This window comes from Cupressus sempervirens, chromosome 5, assembly GCF_028749045.1.
Source record: "Cupressus sempervirens isolate cs-2001-9-10 chromosome 5, ASM2874904v1, whole genome shotgun sequence".
In the NCBI taxonomy this organism is placed as follows: domain Eukaryota; kingdom Viridiplantae; phylum Streptophyta; class Pinopsida; order Cupressales; family Cupressaceae; genus Cupressus; species Cupressus sempervirens.
The window spans coordinates 1,005,573,011-1,005,591,290 of NC_143122.1; the positions used below are offsets into that span (position 1 = coordinate 1,005,573,011).

The 18,280-nt window shown below is 38.8% G+C and overlaps 1 protein-coding gene across 3 annotated transcripts in view; it reads right to left on the reverse strand.

Moving 5' to 3' along the window:
* The window catches only part of LOC149559324 (chitin elicitor receptor kinase 1-like), a 272,912-nt gene extending 255,684 nt beyond the window's left edge, over nt 1-17,228 (reverse strand). The window contains exons 1-4 of one of the 3 annotated variants that reach the window (XM_089833255.1): nt 15,255-16,141; nt 13,983-14,016; nt 13,828-13,850; nt 13,478-13,675 (exon numbers count right to left, since the gene is read on the reverse strand). In XM_089833255.1, the coding sequence (XP_089689381.1) occupies nt 13,478-13,675; nt 13,828-13,850; nt 13,983-14,016; nt 15,255-15,915 (916 nt within the window). In that variant the 5' untranslated portion in view covers nt 15,916-16,141. Of the gene's footprint in view, nt 1-13,477; nt 13,676-13,794; nt 13,851-13,982; nt 14,017-15,254 lie in introns of all 3 variants that reach the window. The other 2 variants (XM_089833254.1, XM_089833256.1) reach the window with 2 other exon arrangements.
* Between the last annotated feature and the right edge of the window lie 1,052 nt (nt 17,229-18,280).

The following is an 18,280-nucleotide window of genomic DNA, read 5'->3' on the forward strand; positions in this document are numbered from 1 at the left end:
TTTGGTGAAAGGAATTAATTGCATCACAATTGTAATTCATAGAATTCTGAGTTGGTTGCTTAATTAGCTGAAGATTGTGAGAGTGAATTGTTTGAATTGGATACACCAATTTATGCTTGCAAGTAAGGGATCGAATTGGGCATTTGTGACTGCCATTTCTTGCCGTGTGGCTGAAAATTACATCTACAAGTGTCAGTATTTCTGTGTAATGGGCACCCCGGAATGTCCCAAAAAACTAAACCAAATTGCTGAAAGGAATTATGTCAAACAGTTTGCATTCAACCTCTTATTTCTCCATTTAATGTTTTAAGCCCCTTATAACTCCGGAAATCAAACGTTTATTTGTTTGTTGTGTTTTGTGCATGGAATTGGTATCATACAACATAAACAAGAAAGAAACTACAATAATATGCAAAGTGGAAATGAATTGCTGCCAATAAAATGTTATTTTCAGAATTCATAAAACCAAATACATGGCAGATTTATCAACTCACTAATTACTTCAGCATTATTGACATAATACTCCAGCCCATGCTTTCGAACTTGCTACTACAGTGCCGCGTGAATAGTGTCGTGTGAATAGTGCCGCGTGAATAGTGTTGCATGAATAGTGCCGCATGAATAGTGCTGCTACAGTACTTTGTCCTTCAATCACTCCACTACCTTTGTAATATCATTCCCTCAAAGCGGCATAAGCGTTGGACAAGTAGTGAAGAAGATATGAGCAAAATACCAAATCTGCCTGTAGCTGGAAATGCAACTAAACTGCTTGATAATGAAGCCGATAACAAAGAATTCCAAAGGCCAAACCCCAAGGGACTGACGTCTAGAATGTTACAAGCGAGGATAAACGTCCTCAAATGCCAAGAACGGAGCTGCAACTCACACACCAATTTCTTCTCATATTCAACCTGTCTAATGAAGCCACAAATGCTTCCTTTTATTCTATTTCCAAGGGTCCGCTCAACTCATATGGGCAATGTGTGATAAAAGATGTGTAATATATAAAACATATATTAAAATACCCCTTATGTCTCCCTTGGGTACACATCCCCATAAAATAAATATTAAAGTAACACTCTAATATTTTACAATTAAATTAGACGTTACTTTAATAAAACTTCAAGCATTAAAATGTATTAGCAATCGGACTCCGAATAATGCGAGTGATAGCTCATCGGAAAGCTCTCACCGAGAAGTATCAAATCCAATCACCAAAATTGACCTGCACTGTGTCCTGCCGACTTACTAAAAATAGTAAGTATGCCTGAAACTGAGTAAATCAACTTCGTTTTGGCCCAAATTGGAAATGACTAGGCCAAAACACTCCAGGATCCCATTAAACCCTTCGTAAGCCCTCAAGACCATGTAGAACAAGGCTAACGCACACACACTTGGTCAATTGTTAAAATGGGGACATTACAGTCCGCCGCCCTTGAAATTGCTTGTCCTCAAGCAATCTCAGTCCAGCCTGCTGAATAACCTGCTCACTCTCCCATGTAGAATCTTCCTCCAACAGGTCTTTCCATCTGACCAAATACTCTTTCACTATCCTATTTCTAAGCTTCCTCTCTCTAGTGTCCAGAATAGCCTCGGGTACTAACACAAGCTTCCCCTCCTCATCCAAAGGGGGTAAATCTGCAGAAGGCACTACACTCTGACCAATGGCTTTCTCAAGCCTAGACACATGAAACACATTGTGCACTCGATTGCCCTCTGGAAGCTCAAGCTCATAGGCGACTTTGCCCACTTTGCGAATCACCCTGTAGGGACCATAGAATTTAGGTTTCAACTTTTCAGCTCCACTCTTCTTGAGCGATGACTGTCTATATGGTTGTAGCCTCAAGTAAACCATATCCCCTACCTCAAAGCGTACTATATCCCCTACCTCGAAGCTACGCTCTATTTGGTGCTGATCAGCATACAATTTCTATTCATTCTGGGCCTGTTGTATATTCTCTTTGAGCACTTTCAGGATGTCCTGACTATCCTGCAATAAGTTTTTGGCTTTGGGCACTCTACTGTGTCCCCCAAAACTAAATCCATGAAGCTAGGTGCTTCATAACCATAGAGTGCCATGAAAGGAGTCATCTTGATGGACATATGATAAGTGGTGTTATAACAATACTCTCCCATATGCAACCATCTGATCCAAGCCTTTTGTTGTGCAGTTACATAGTTCCTCAAATATCCTTCCACCCATTTATTCACAACCTCTGTTTGCCCATCTATTTGCGGATGATAACTAGTGCTGGTTGTAAAATCTGTACCACACAACCTAAACAACTCTTGCCAAAAAACACTCATAAACTTACTATCCCGGTCGCTGACAATGAATCTGGGCAGCCCATGTAACCTAAATATCTCTCTAAGGAAAAGATCTGCCACCTCTTTCCCTTCCCTGCACTCGTGGTAAACCAGTGATGAAGTCCATCGAAATACTTTCCCATTTCCTATCAGGAATGGGCAAGGGCTGTAATAAACCTGCAGGAAATGTGTGCTCTCCCTTATTCTGTTGATAAACCACACACTCCCTGACATACCTCTGAACATCATCCTTGAGCCCTTTCCATGAAAACCGCTCTCGGATCTGCCTGGAGGTCTTGAAGACCCCCGGATGACCAGCTGTGGGTGCATCATGAAATGCCTTCAGTATCGCCTCTCTCAAATGTGATGACAGAATCAAATAAACCCTATCCTGAACTCTGATCAATCCATCTATCACCTCATAGTGATCATCCTGTATGGTACCTAAAATCAATCCAGAAGCCCAAGCATCTCCGACATACTCTACTATAATCTGATCTCTCCAATCTCCTGAAATCTCTGCCAGAGCACATAAGTGAGGTCTCCGAGATAAGGCATCAGCCACCACATTTTTCTTACCTTTGACAAACTCTATGTCAAAGTCATAAGCCTGCAATTTAGTCACCCATTTTTGTTGCCGGTCATTGAGATCACGCTGGCTCATGAAGTATTTAATACTGTTGTGATTAGTCTTGATCACAAAACGTCTACCTATCAAATATGATCGAAATTTGGCCAATACATGCATTATGGCCAACATCTCTCGGTCATAGACAGAATAACTCTTCCCAACTCCCCGGAGCTTCCTACTCTCGAATGCAATGGGATGCTTCTCCTGCACCAATACTGCTCCAATCCCATCACCTGATGCATCACAATGAAGCTCAAAAGGCTTCGTGAAATCCGGTAGAGCTAGAACTGGACATGAAGACATTACCTACTTGAAATGCTCAAAACACCTCTGTGCTGCCCCTGTCCACACGAAGGCTCCTTTCCTGGTAAGATCTATCAAGGGTGTAGCAATCTGTGAGAATCCCTTAACAAACCTCCTATAAAAACCACATAAATCAAAGAATCCCTTATGCTGTGTAAGGTTTGTGGGAGTAGGCCACTCTACAATAGCTCTAATCTTTTCGGGATCAACCCGAACGCCATCTGCACTAATGATATGCCCAAGGTAAAGGAGCTCAGTCATGCCAAACTCACATTTAGATTCCTTGGCATACAATGACTCTCTCTCCAGAATAGATAACACCTCCTCCAGATGATGTAAGTGCTCCTCCTAGGTCTTACTGAAGACCAAGATGTCATCAAAGAAGATCAAGACAAATCTCCTCAGCTGCTTCCTGAATACTTGGTTCATACAACTCTGAAATGTAGCAGGCGCATTGGTTAGACCAAATGGCATAACCATGAACTCAAAGTGGCCATAGTGACATCGGAAGGCTGTTTTCTCAATGTCCTTTGCTCTCATCCTGATCTGATGGTATCCGAATCGCAAATCAATTTTGGTGAGGAAGCATGCCCCATGCAACTCATCAATCAGCTCATCAATCCTAGGAGTGGGATACCTGTTTTTAATTGTTTTCTTATTCAGTGCCCTGTAATCGATGCACATGCGCATCATCCCATCCTTCTTCTTTACCAATACTATTGCTGAAGCAAAGGGGCTCTTACTGGGCCTGATATGCCCCATCTCCAACAAATCCTTAATCGCCTTCTCTATCTCATCCTTGTGTTTCTTAGGATGACGATAGGGAGTAATCATAACTGGTTTGGCTCCCTCCTCGAGCTCAATAACATGTTCCATCCCTCTGTCAAGAGGAACCCCATGAGGAATATCGCTAAATACTTTAGCGTGTCTATCAAGTATCTTCTGGATATCTGGTGGATGACTCTTTTCTTGTGGCTCTGGTGAAGTTGGCATAATGTAGCACTTTGTCGCCCACTCTAAGTCATCATGACGAAAAAGTCTCCTCAAGGACACTATTTTGCAACCTCCATCTGAAAGTCCTCTAAGTACCACAGTTCTACCCTCATGCTGGAATCTCATCTCCAATTTCGCTAGGTTGAGATTGAACTCAACTAGTGAAGCCATCCATGTCATGCGGAGGATGACATCATAATCTCCCATGTCCACAACATAGAACTCCATCTCCAAACCTAATGCGAAGATTAGATATCTTCAGAGTGCATAATAATTTATCACCATTAGCCACCATGACTCTAAACCCATCATGCTCCTCTATCTATAACCCTCTCCTGGCTACCAACTGTGCATCTATGAAGTTATGTGTAGCCCCAGTGTCAATAAGAGATATCACTTTCTGCCCCTGGATAGTACCCCTGACCTTAAATGTGATTGCTTTTTGGGCCCCTGTCAAGCGTGCCAACGATCTATCATCCTTAGGAATGTTTCTCTCCTCTATAGTGTTACCCTCATCTGAATCGGAGTGCTGATACTCCCCCTCTGACTCTGACTCTTGTGCTGAAAAATACTCCATTTGATTTGCCTTAGCCTTGAGAGAACATTTATGAAATAAGTCCCAAGGCTCTCTACAATGGAAGCACAGCTTCTTCTTTCGAAGTTCATTCAAGGTTTCATTGTCTAGTCCTTTTGATCCTTCTTTGGGTTTGCTATACTCTTTCTGAAATGGTTTTTTGTCTTTGTCCTTGCGGTAGGAAGAATCTGTTGAATGGTTTTTTCCTTTGTATACCGAAGGGGCTAAATCTCGTGCCTTTTTAGTTGCTTCAGCTAAGGTGAGTGGATCATGTCCCTTCACCCAACTTCGTAATGGATCAGCAAGACCATCACAAAATAACACCACCAATCTCCTAGGAGAGATATCAGTAACAAGTACAGACAAGCGCTGAAACTCGGCAATGTAAGCATCCACAGAACTTGACTGTTTTAACTGTGCTAGCTCCTTGAAATGTAACTCGGGATCCCTAGTGTCAAATCTCTCAATCAATGTTTCGGTGAATTCCTCATAGGATGTAATCTGATTATGCCCCAAAGTCACCATGCCATGATGCCACCATTCATGTGCAACACCATCCAAGTGCATAGCCGCATACTTGATAGCCTCCTCCTCAGGCATAGGATTTAGCTGCAAGTATGTATCTACCTTCTACACCCAAGCTCGTGCAGTCATCTTCCCTGAAGCATCATAATAAGGTAAAGAAAGTTTTCCAACTTTCTTTCTCAGCTCAAAGTTTTGATTCCTCCCTCCTGCTCTAGGCATGTGTCTCATCCTCAAGTCCATATAATCTCTGAGGGAAATATCCGCCTGAAACTCCGGTCCACTAGCCTCCCAGTCCCTCCTGAACTGATCCTGTAACTCGGTAATCTGCGGTTCGTTTACTGGTTGAACCAGATCTCTGGGTGGGAAAGTGGGTAGAAGAGGTCTCGAGCTCGCAGTTCGCGTTGGGCGTGCAACGTGTCTAAAGTTATCAGCCTCATTCCCATTGTTGTTGTGTCCATTGTTACCATTAATGTTATTCTCAGGACCATTGTTGTTGCCTTGGCCTCCATGGTTATTGTTTCCCCCATTGTTATTGTTTCCCTCATTGTTATTGTTTCTGTTGTTGGCATCACCTGGATTAATATTGACACCCATCTGTCTAACCATGAGCTGCAACATCATGTCCATTCACCTATTCTACTCCTGCTGCATACGCTGCCCCTGCTCTAATGTATCCAGTAACTGTCTGAACATTACCTCCCCCTGATCTGGACCGGCATTCCCACCTCCGCCTAATCCTGTATTCCTGTCATCTCGATCACCCATATTGTTATCCTGATCAAAAAAGATCTCCTCTGTGTCTGTATGGCTGGATTCAATGTCCACCTGCACAAATGTACTAGACTGTTTGCTTTGCAAGTCTGAAATCCTATTTTGTCTTGCTCTGGTATCGCGAAAATTATAAGGCCCCTGTCACATGCTCAAACATAAATGCTTAGCTTGTGTTTTTTTTTTTTTTTTCTGATTTTAGTGTTTTGACATTTCGTCAAACACTCTTCCCTCTATCCGGTTGTTCCAAATTCCCTATAAGACCTCCACAGGATGGCAGGACTTATAACTCTGATACCACTGTAATGGGCACCCCTGAATGTCCCAAAAAACTAAACCAAATTGCTGAAAGGAATTATGTCAAACAGTTTGCATTCAACCTCTTATTTCTCCGTTTAATGTTTTAAGCCCCTTATAACTCCGAAAATCAAATGTTTATTTGTTTGTTGTGTTTTGTGCATGGAATTGGTATCATACAACATAAACAAGAAAGAAACTACAATAATATGCAAAGTGGAAATGAATTGCTGCCAATAAAATGTTATTTTCAGAATTCATAAAACCAAATACATGGCAGATTTATCAACTCACTGATTACTTCAGCATTATTGACATAATACTCTAGCCCATGCTTTCGAACTTGCTGCTACAATGCCGCGTGAATAGTGCCGCGTAAATAGTGTCGCGTGAATAGTGTCGCATGAACAGTGCTGCTACAGTACTTTGTCCTTCAATCAGTCCACTACCTTCGTAATATCATTCCCTCAAAGCAGCATAAGCGTCGAACAAGTAGTGAAGAAGATATGAGCAAAATACCAAATCTGTCTGTAGCTGAAAATGCAACTAAACTGCCTGATAATGAAGCCGATAACAAAGAATTCCAAAGGCCAAACCCCAAGGGAATGACGTCTAGAATGTTACAAGCGAGGATAAACGTCCTCAAATGCCAAGAACGGAGCTGCAACTCACACACCAATTTCTTCTCATATTCAACCTGTCTAATGAAGCCACAAATGCTTCCTTTTATTCTATTTCCAAGGGTCCGCTCAACTCATATGGGCAATGTGTGATAAAAGATGTGTAATATATAAAACATATATTAAAATACCCCTTATGTCTCCCTTGGGTACACATCCCCATAAAATAAATATTAAAGTAACACTTTAATATTTTACAATTAAATTAGACGTTACTTTAATAAAACTTCAAGCATTAAAATGTATTAGCAATCGGACTCCGAATAATGCGAGTGATAGCTCATCGGAAAGCTCTCACCGAAGAGTATCAAATCCAATCACCAAAATTGACCTGCACTGTGTCCTGCCGACTTACTAAAAATAGTAAGTATGCCTGAAACTGAGTAAATCAACTTCGTTTTGGCCCAAATTGGAAATGACTAGGCCAAAACACTCCAGGATCCCATTAAACCCTTCGTTAGCCCTCAGGACCATGTAGAACAAGGCTAACGCACACACACTTGGTCAACTGCTAAGATGGGGACATTACATTCTGGGTACGCTGTAACGCCACTTTCTGGAGATTGGGATTGCCTTTAAGAACCCCTGCAATTTGCCTCAAGGGTGTTTTCATTACTACAGGCTGGGTGTTTCGTTATAGTCGGCGTTTGAAACAATATTTGGGGTCTGCATTGTGGGCAATTCTAATTTTGCCTGAGTGCTCATTCTATGCATTTGGATGCCATTTTTCTGCAGATTTGTGAGCCTACTAGTAGGGGTTAGTTCTATGTTTGAAACCCTTATCTATCACTTTTGCTGGGTGCCTACATTGGTCACATTTTATTCTATAAATTCGAACTTATTTATGGGCGTATATTTTGCTCCTAATTGCATCACACAATTGGGCTGTGATCTGTCATTGGATAGCAAATTCTGCATATACAATCAAGTTCTTCTTATCAATTCATATCTTGCGGCATGGTTTGCCAATAAGTGTATTTTAGAATTGCTTACATTTAGATGAATGCAATCAATTGAAATTTCCAATTGTAGTTGTGATCTTTGTTTGAAATTCTATCTATGTTCAAAATTACAAAAAAAAGCATATATTCAAAGATACATAAATCTAAAAGAGCAACACAAAATCTGACAAAATTCTCATTTTCATTCAGCAACAAGTATAGAAACTTTGGGGTTTTTACACATGCAGCAATATGCTTGTCATACTTGCTAATTCACTTGGCTGCCCATGTGCATGGGAGAAGAAACCAACTTGTGAGAAAGGGCAGCTATTTTAACAATCCAATCAATGGCTTTGTTTGATTTTTTTGTATTGTAAATATTTGTGCATATTAGAGTAGGAGTTTTCAGATTTCCAAGAAATGCACATGCACAGCTTTCCTGAGCTTTCTGGAGCTCCCCAGAGTTTTTGTTTTTTGTTGGTTGCAGAATTTTGTGAAGTTGCAGGTCGGATCATGCGTCTTTCTTTTGGTGACTCTATGCCCAATGGATTGCTTAAGGCAACTGATCCATGCTTAGCAAGCAAGCATCCCCTCTAAGTTGCCAAGAATGCTGCCCATTTTTGCCCTCATTCAACCCATCACTGATATCTGATTAGAGAAACCTTCAATGGGCTAGGTTCCTTGCAAGGGATAGTATCACACTAAAGTTGGCGGCTAACATTTCATGATAGCTCGTTTTGTTCTTGGTCGGATGACTTTGGCTACGTCTGACGGCTCTCATGTTTTCGCGAGCTATCTACACATCTTCCCAAAAGCACAAGATACTTCCACGCATCGCCTTTTTGGCGCTTCCTCCTACCACAATGCCTCCACGAGACCTAGAAGCCCGAAATCGCATTAGGTGTTGTCATCTATAGCCATTCCAGCGTTTCTTCATATTGCGGAGTCTCCACAAGGTTTCGACGTTCGGAATTGCGCCACGTGGTGGAGGGTCCCATCTCCGACTTAGGTCTGCCCAATAGACATATGCATAGATCGACGGTGGAGATTCAACAGAAGATTAAATGATCGTCATCCAATCTGTTAAACAGTGAAAGCGCAAGATGCTGCCATGTGTTGCCATTCCGACTTTTCTTCACGCTGTGGAGTCTCCGCGAGGCTCCAAAGCCCGAAATGGCACGACAACTATTGGATCCGGCACATCTTGGGGTCTCTTCACTGCATCTCAGTCGTTTGTCGGAAATAAAGCAGATCTACATCGACAGCTACAACTTAATCTCTCATTGGGGAGATTTCCCGCAACATTTGGACCGTCTTTTTCAAAGAGGAGACCTTCATCAATAGTCAACGTTCAAATTTGGAAAAATCAGATTTATTCCCCACGGTCAACCTTGCATGTTGCAAGCGGATAACATGTCTTGTCCATTTCATGCCATCAAGGCTAATTCTTCAATGCCCAGCTACTTCTTGGGCCTTGATTGGCACAACGCTATTGCACTCCATGCCTCTTTAATGCATGAAATGATCATATTTCAATGATTTGATCTCTTGCGGCTGGGTGCACAAGTTTTGGTCACTTCCAATATTCCGTTGCACTCCATGATCAAATTTCTTTCTGATTCTCAATTATTGCTCCCATCTGCAACTCAACTCCACCTGGTTGGGGTTTAAACTCAATGTTAAATCAGAGTTATGCCTGAACTCTTTAAAAGGCAGTTGTAAATATATTTTCCAGGTTCTTCTCTGTTTCTTTTTTTGCAGTAGCATTATGCTCTACAATTTTGCCTTCCATTAATGAAATATTTATGTTCTTACCTCTTCTTGCCATTCATTAATTCGTGTGTTTATTGCCTCATTTTGAATGTTTCCTTTCCATTTTCTCAAATTTATGTGTTGTGTTAAGTTTGTTAGCAGTTGCTATATAGTGAAATTCCTCTCCTTTCAGCACTTCAACCAATTCCAAACCTACATGTGGTTTCTTAAAAGGTAGAATAGAGTTAAGATTAGTGTAGTTGGGTATTTCATTGATGTGCAGTGCATCTACAGGCGGAGTTGTAACCACTATATCTATCTTGGTGCATCACCTCTTTCCTCTTCTGCATTTTAATTTATGTTCTTCCTTCTCCCTTTTCCTCTCAAGTGGTAGTGTAGGTGCATTTTGATAGTGAGGAAGCCAGCCTTCTCTGGAGATTCAGCCTCAAAGTGCAAGTCCCACACTTGGAGGTTGTTTCCATGTTACACAAGGTCGCTTGGGGGTCATACCTCAAGCAAGGGTGCAGACTTTTGTGTCAACATTTACCATATATAATTATAAATTGATGTCTTAGGAGTTGTTCTTAAGTCAACCATCGAACCACCAGTATTATCGCAGTAGTAGGCATTTTTTGTTAAATTTAAAGATTGTAGTTTGAAAATCATTCCTAAAAAAGGAGGAATTGATTACGAGAACCATCCATTTGTGATTTCAATTGAGTTTCTATTGAAGCCACCTACAATAAGAAGGAAGCCTTCCCTATTATTGAGAGGAGAGATTTATCTCATTGTACATTGCCTAAAGTCACAAGATTGTAAGTTGTAGTCTTAGTGATTTACAAAACATTTAGCCAAAATGTTTGAGCTTAGTCAATGCATGCATGATGCTAACATTCCCTTATCATAAATATTGTAACTCCTCTCCAGCCCCCTCAACTTCCTACTCTCAGATGTTATGGGGTTACTACAGGCAACAATCCACTATTGTGTTTGCAGGCAACAATCTACTAGGAATGAGATCACTTATATCTTCACCCTTATTTGAAAGCCAACTATAGAAATTCCAAATAATTAATTAAACTTAATGTTTGGAATTTAGAAGTCAAATTCGTATCCTCAATTATGTGGTATTGATGTTTTGTAGTGCTATTAAATAGAACTCTAGTAAGTATGCACCTATTCTTGTCAATCTGAATAGGAAGTTCCTCTAGAAAACAAGACAAACTCTACCAAGAAGAGTTGTGTCTTGGAACACTACTAGGAGCTCCTTTTGTCACAATTTGATTAGTTGGGAGTAACATCAACTGGCTATCACTTTGTTAGCTCTTATTTGTTCTTCCTTGTCAACTAAGTTGACTCTCTAAGTATAAGCTATTTAAGGTTAGGGATCACAAATGCATTCAATTTGTAAGGTGATTTATACTAAAATTGTTGCAAAAGAAGGTAATCACTAAACAAGGGCACACCTGTAATGTCACCATTTTCAGGTCCTCTTGCATTGCAATTGGCATTAACTTTTTGGATAAGTGTCAACATTATAGGATGATTTATTTGATGATTCCAATGAGCTCAGATGATTTAGAAGAGTTAACACTTTCAGATGGTATTTCTGACTTCCGATTTGGACTCCACGATTCTTGAAGGGAGTGTCTATTTTTAGCAAGTCACCCAGTCAGGCTTGTTCATCATCTTTTATCGTTGGGATCACTCTTGTGCTATCAAATTTCAATTCCAATGTTTTTTGGTCATTTATAAAAGGCGGGTTTACTATGATTAAAATTTAAATAAATTTACCAAGGTTGTTATTTTAATAAAAATTATCTAATAAGAACCTTAGTGTTATAGCTTGTTGTCCAGGACAAGGAATTTTAAATCTTGGGCACATAAAATCAGGACTGTGTGTGTCAAAATATCATTATATTAATGAAAAGGTTTCTTCTGGAGCAACAAGAGAGTTTACATTATTAAAATAACATAAAGTTGCTTTTGGAGGAAAAAAAGAAATAGAAGAAATAAAATGAAGTTTTTCTCTCAACATTGGAAAAGGTTATAAAATGAGGGAAAGGGGAAAAGAGATTCATTCTTGACATTTGACTGTTATAAAACTTCTCATGGAGAGCTTTGGCTTTTATATACAGGAGATCTAAGGACAAAAACCCTTGGACTCTCAGTGGTTTGGACAGAAACTCAAATCCATCCCTCCTGTGGATTTATTCAGAATCAACCATTGAGCTCATAATTAGATTCTTGGAAGTTTCAACTAGAAATCTCTCTGGAGGGTTTGACGGGAATTGAAGATAGGTTCAGTTTTGATCATGGCACAGTTATAGCATTCTTTTGGCACAGGGATCTGCATGTTTTGAGAGAGTTCGACAATGCTCAGCTATGGTTTGAAGGTTAGCACTTTATATCAGATCTTCAGAGAATATTTGCTGTTACTATCAGTTATTTTGGTCACCATTTGAAACAGCCGTACCTTTTTTTGAATATTGGTCTTCTGTCTTTGCTTCCAGGTATGTGTGTCCATTTCAGTTTATAATTATCTTCAAATGAAACACCAGTCTGCCATTGTAATTGTATCAATCCTATATCAGGATTGATTTGAGGCCAATAAAGTGAGCTTTGATTGAGAAAAATCTTGTTTATTAGTTATAGATTTTAGTGATTGCATTTTGACATCATCTGACATTGAAAATAAACTTCAAAAACAAGACAAGAACTCAGAAATCAGAAAACGTACTCTGCATGCAAAGTGTTTAACAAAATGTCAAACATTCAAAATTGAAAAATACAAATCAGAATTAGTAAGGGTTCTTACTATGGTATCAGAGGATTGCATGTATGCCAATTGTTTGAGTAAATGTGTTGAGTGAAAGTACAAGTTGGATGTTATAATCCGTTGAGGTTATTACCTGATGGCCATGTTAAGTGCAAGTTATATAAAACGGGTATGCAGATTATACAAATCTTTGCAGAGCATCATCAACATCTACCTGAATTTTCATTATCACTATAAAAGGCAAGGCAAATGTCAAATATAAATGTGGGCATGCTATGTTGGAAATGTGTCCCTAGTGAATATTTCAGTGGTTGCCTTAAGCATTTTTGGCAATAAAGCTGTACCAGAGTAAGAGATAGAAAGTTGTAAGAACATCATTCAAGGACACCTTCATGTGCAGAATTCAAGGTATGCTACTTAAATCACATAAGCATTATACTTTTTAAAACAAACAATTGAAGTTGTGAATGTACAGGTTACTCTACTTTCAGGAATGGATGCAACTGGCCAGAAAAATATTGGTTTTAGACAATCGGAACAGACTTGGGAGGCTAATATCAAAAAGGAATCATCTAACATACTGAATGAGAAAGGAACTAAGACTGCCCAAAAATTGAATATGCACAATTAAAACACATAGTTCAAATCAAGTAGTAAAATGGTCAATTCTGTAGATCATCAATTTCTCCAATAAAACAGAATGAACATTGAGGTGTCTAACACCTTATAATTTCAATGCAACTAGGAAGTATAAAATGCTATTTAGTATACAGGTATGTCAAACATCCTCATGTTATTTAGAATTATGAGATTTTAACAGCCACTTGAATAAGCTGATAAACAATTATGGGGACCAAGAGAAATAGAACAACAAATAGAAATGGATACAGAAACCAAACAATGTTTTCTCTCTGTTCCAGAACAGACCTTTTCGAGCACTTCCTGTTGAATGTACATGAGGGACTAGCAAAACACTTGGTGTTCTATCTTGTTCAATGTGATCTTGCCTCCTCTTGGGGAGATACATATGGAAATATAAAAAAGCAAGCACGGCAACCACGAGTACTAGAAGTCCTCCACCGATTGATACACCAATAATTACCAGCTTGTTATGCCTACGACTATCTGTCAAAGTTTACGAATGTTAGACAGGCAAACACCCATTCCAGAAAGCACAAAATTGCAGAAATCAGCTTCCCGCATTGTGACAATTATAAAATACTAGTCATGCAGAAAAAGTGTACAGATGGATGTAAGCAGTGAATCATGCGCAAAACCTCCTTGATACTGACCAGTTTGACTGCACACGAGGAAAACAGGATCACAAAGGACAATATAAATATCTCAAAGGTCACTCGAAAATAAATGAACAGGTGAGGTCGGTTATCTAAAAACAAAAATGGTGTTCTTCAAACAATAAAAAATCAGCTACCTTGAACTCGAAGGATAGATGAGACCATGGTAATCTGCATAAAAATCCAGAAAGCATTTGAGATTCCAAGAAAATAATAAAATTGTTCATTAAAATTTTATAACAAGGGATGTATGGTAACTAATACCAGAAAAAGCAATTAGAACCAGAAGCAAGCTTAAAGCATCCAAGTTCCTAATCAGTCAATCCAGAGTTCGTACAATCAGAAGAGGTACACATAAGCTAGCAAAAGGGAAGGATGGCCTATTTAGAAAAATAGTCATAAACAGTCCAGGGCTCTTGACACCCACTATGATTCTATGTGCTAATGTACTCTGAATCATGAAAACGTGTTTTTGAAATTTTGATAATGCCTTACAGACTTTGGAGATAGAGAAACTTAAGAACCTATCAAAAAACCAAGATAAACTTCAGTTCTTGTCGTGTGTACCACATAATATCGTCCTTAAGAAAGAAGCTGGTGCGTAGAGATTTTATTATTACCATAACCAACATATTACTGGAACGGGAAAGTTCCAGGCCTTCCTGCAAGGTACCGATGTGATAGTAATGGGCTTTTATTAATATTCTCAAGAGTGGCGAGATTCCTCATGTGATCTCATGTAAACCCTGGGTTATAATGTTAACCTGCCTCTAGCAAAAGTCATATATCCTCTGCCCGAGAATTTCTTTGCAACCAAAATATGAGTGGGTTCAAGTCTGAACCCTGAGGCTTACAGTTCAAAATAGAGAACCGTAACTGCACTTTTCTGGGCTAAGCTGCAAAGTTAGACTGAACACAGTGCAATAAGAGTACATGATAACTCAGAAAACCCTCTGATGAAAATATTAGTGTTCCTATCAATACAAGAGAGTTTAGATGCTGGTAGGGGAATAGCAACTCTCCCACCTGTGATTGTGATTTTAACTGCCCTGTTGTTTTTTACAAGGTAAAACAACCCAACTCCCAACAACATATGTGAATGCAGCAGGCAATCTCCAAAATGTAGCCTCTCACGTTTAGGACTGTCAGGAGCAAGTTGTTTTGTTATTCTAAAGAATAAGCTCAAAACATAGATTGCCATTGTATGTGCCATCGCATACAGACCAAAATTATTTGGGGACAAGGAAAATGGAAGTACATTCAAAACATTTATTGGAGACAATAGACCAATTTTAGAAGCAGCATTTTAGATACTGAAACTGTACAAATGCATTTTTTACGGATTAACAAAAAAAAAAACTAAGATTGCATGTATGAAATGAAACTGGAATGCATAAACTTCAAGTTACCTGCTCCTGCCGGAAGAAAAATCATTTCATGAAGAGTTAGATTACTCCAGTTGACACTGGGATTCAAACTTTCGACAAGCTTGTCAGAAGCTTTAGAATTAGTAAGTGACCTGATACTTTGAAGATTATCACTTCCTTCAGTCACATATGTGATAAATGGTCCATTTACATTGATGTCAGGACGCCCACATGAGCAATTCAATGGTATTTTGATGACAAACCCAGCAAATAATATTTTAGGGTCATTAATTGGTGTAGCTGAAATTATCCACTCTGCCTTCGATAGATTATGGAACTTTGTCACAACGTCTCCAAGGTCAGCTTGGTCAAACTCCACTTCATGCAATACATTAAATCCAAGGTGATCACCCAAGCACATGCAGGGTATTGGAATGTAAATATATTTATTTTCTGGTATTTTGTCTGGATTTGAAATGCCATTGATGACCTTTAACTTTTCAAGCGTGGTGTGAAAAAGTCTTGACACACCATTTAAGGTGTCTCCTTCGGTTATCCTATAAGAAACAAGAGCCATCTCACAACCCTGACGAGGAAAACAACCTGCGTGTGCGAATCCTGCTTTTCGAATCCATCCATCCATGCTACTTAAACTAATTGCTGCCATGAACCAGATGCACAGGCGTCGCCACCAAACGTCCATATTGATGCACAGAGTTAAACAAATGCTGCGGTTTCCAAACCAATATTTGCATTGCAATTCATGATAGCGCTCCACATAGTTCAATCGAACACAACTCTAACCTCCTGTCCGTATAAATTCCAAGTATTTCCTGGGGTAGATAAATTCTGCAATCTTCAAAAGTCAACCTGACACGAGTTGTTCTAATATGTGCAATAGAGCACCATAAAAATGTCGAAAGGCTTGTCAGGCACATTTTGGCAACATTTTGGAGTAAATTTGTAACATGACAAGTGAAGCAATGTGCAGTTTCTTGTTATAAGAACCATCCGCACTCCAGAGTCCAGACTGCAAATGGGCTCAGTAGCGCAAGAGTAGAGCTCCTCGGCATCCTATTGGTTTGTCGTAGGTTTAAATTTTACCAGCTAAATGGAAAATAACAATTCCAAAATCTGATAGGTTATCTGCTCGAGTCCTGCCCGTGCCATGGGAAACAACAGTTCCATGGGCTGCCTGCTGCATAAATATTTTGCGTCGAGGTCAACGGTTTCAATCTCGTCTCTCTAATCAATTATAAAGTTCGAATGCCTTATGTGACTTTTTGGTATCGAGCTTGGAATATATGAGATCCAAAACCTCGTAAATTCAGCTTGAGAAAGAGGGTATATACTATGTTATTTGGTGTCTTGTAATTTCTCTTGGCCAATTTCAATATGGGTTTCGTTTGATGCAGAAACGGCTTAAACAAAGATTGTACAGTATCATCCACTAATAATCAGTACTCCCACCATTTTTAACGCATGGGCGGACCAATCCACTGGCAGAGTTCAATTCCTCAACAAAATTACGGTCATTGAGCTTGAGCAGAATCCTTTACGATACCTCAAATTTTCAGCTTTTCTTAGTGACCCAACATTTGCCAGAATATCCAAACAGTAGCTCGAAATTTCCTCTTTTTTCCCCAATTTTGAAGTGCCATTAATGATATTTAAGCTACATATGTTCCCCCCGTTGACATATGAAACGGGATTCTTCCAGAGCAATAAACAAATCACTTACAAACTATCGGTTTGCACAGATCTTATAAAGCACGATCCTCACCCCTCGTTCGAGACCTTGAGAAATTCTGCCTATGCTTAACAAACTCGATTACACAATAGAAACTGGCAAATGAAGCACCAAACTGTTTTTCACGATTACACAGATGTAAAATTCTTTTATATTTATATAATTGAAAGACTCGGCTGAACAGAAAAACAAAAAACGAAAAACATCTAAACAGGTGGGAAAGGACGGCCATCAATTCCAGCCGTTTCTGAACAATCCAATTACTCAAAAAATATTGCTTCTGGGACCCCATTTTTATAAAATACGAGGGAATCCAGAGTCGCTGTCACATTGTTTCGTTTCCAGACTTCTCCAGTGTAAAGCAAACCTGCATTTGACGCTCGACCTTGACTGTCAAGTGAAAAATATATCTATTCGAAAGAGTCTTGAAATATTTTATTATAAATCAAAAATGATATATATATTTTCGAATAATTTTATATTATTTTTATTTTTTACTGTTGTCTAGAATCATCATCTTTCTTTTTTATTATTATTATTATTAGATTATGTAATTTTCGAGAAATTGAATTGCCCTTAACGACAAAGATATCTAAATATAATCATAAAACCGTCAAATTTTAAGTATATCAATGTATAAATAATGGATATCATTTTTCAAATTATCTAAATTTTCAAATACAAAAAGTTGAAATTTGATCTAAAATGTTAGGAATATATTTTATAGAATTGAAATTGTATAAATCTCATTCAAAATTTTCTTTTTAAAATCATGTAGATTTTCAAATACAAAAAGTGATCTAAAATGTTTGGAATGTATTTCATAGAGTCAGAAATTGTGTACAAATCTCATTCAATATTTCCTGACAAGGAATTTAAATTCAAAAGTAGTAAATTGTGTTCGTAAATTTGCATATCTTAATGAATTGGATTGAATTTTTAATTTCTACTATTTTAATGTGATAATATTGTTAATCTCATGTCAAGATATATTGTCAATTAGTGTCAAAACTCTTAGTCATAATGAAAGATAGTAGTATTACTAGTCTGCAGTGCCAACTGAACTCATAAAGGAACCAAGCTATCAATGTTAACCTTGCAGAAAGTAAGCAATGTCAACCAAGTTTATAGTTCCCATCGAGTTGACATTGTTCGTCAAGCTCTAGTGAGAACCGAGTTGAGCAGAGTATTCTTGTTCCAATATAATGATCAAGTTGGTAGAGCAATGTGAACAGAGTCAGCAATGTTTGCTAAGTGATCAATATGAACATAGCATCTAGTATCAACCGAGTGCCAGAGTTAACCAAGGTGACAGTGT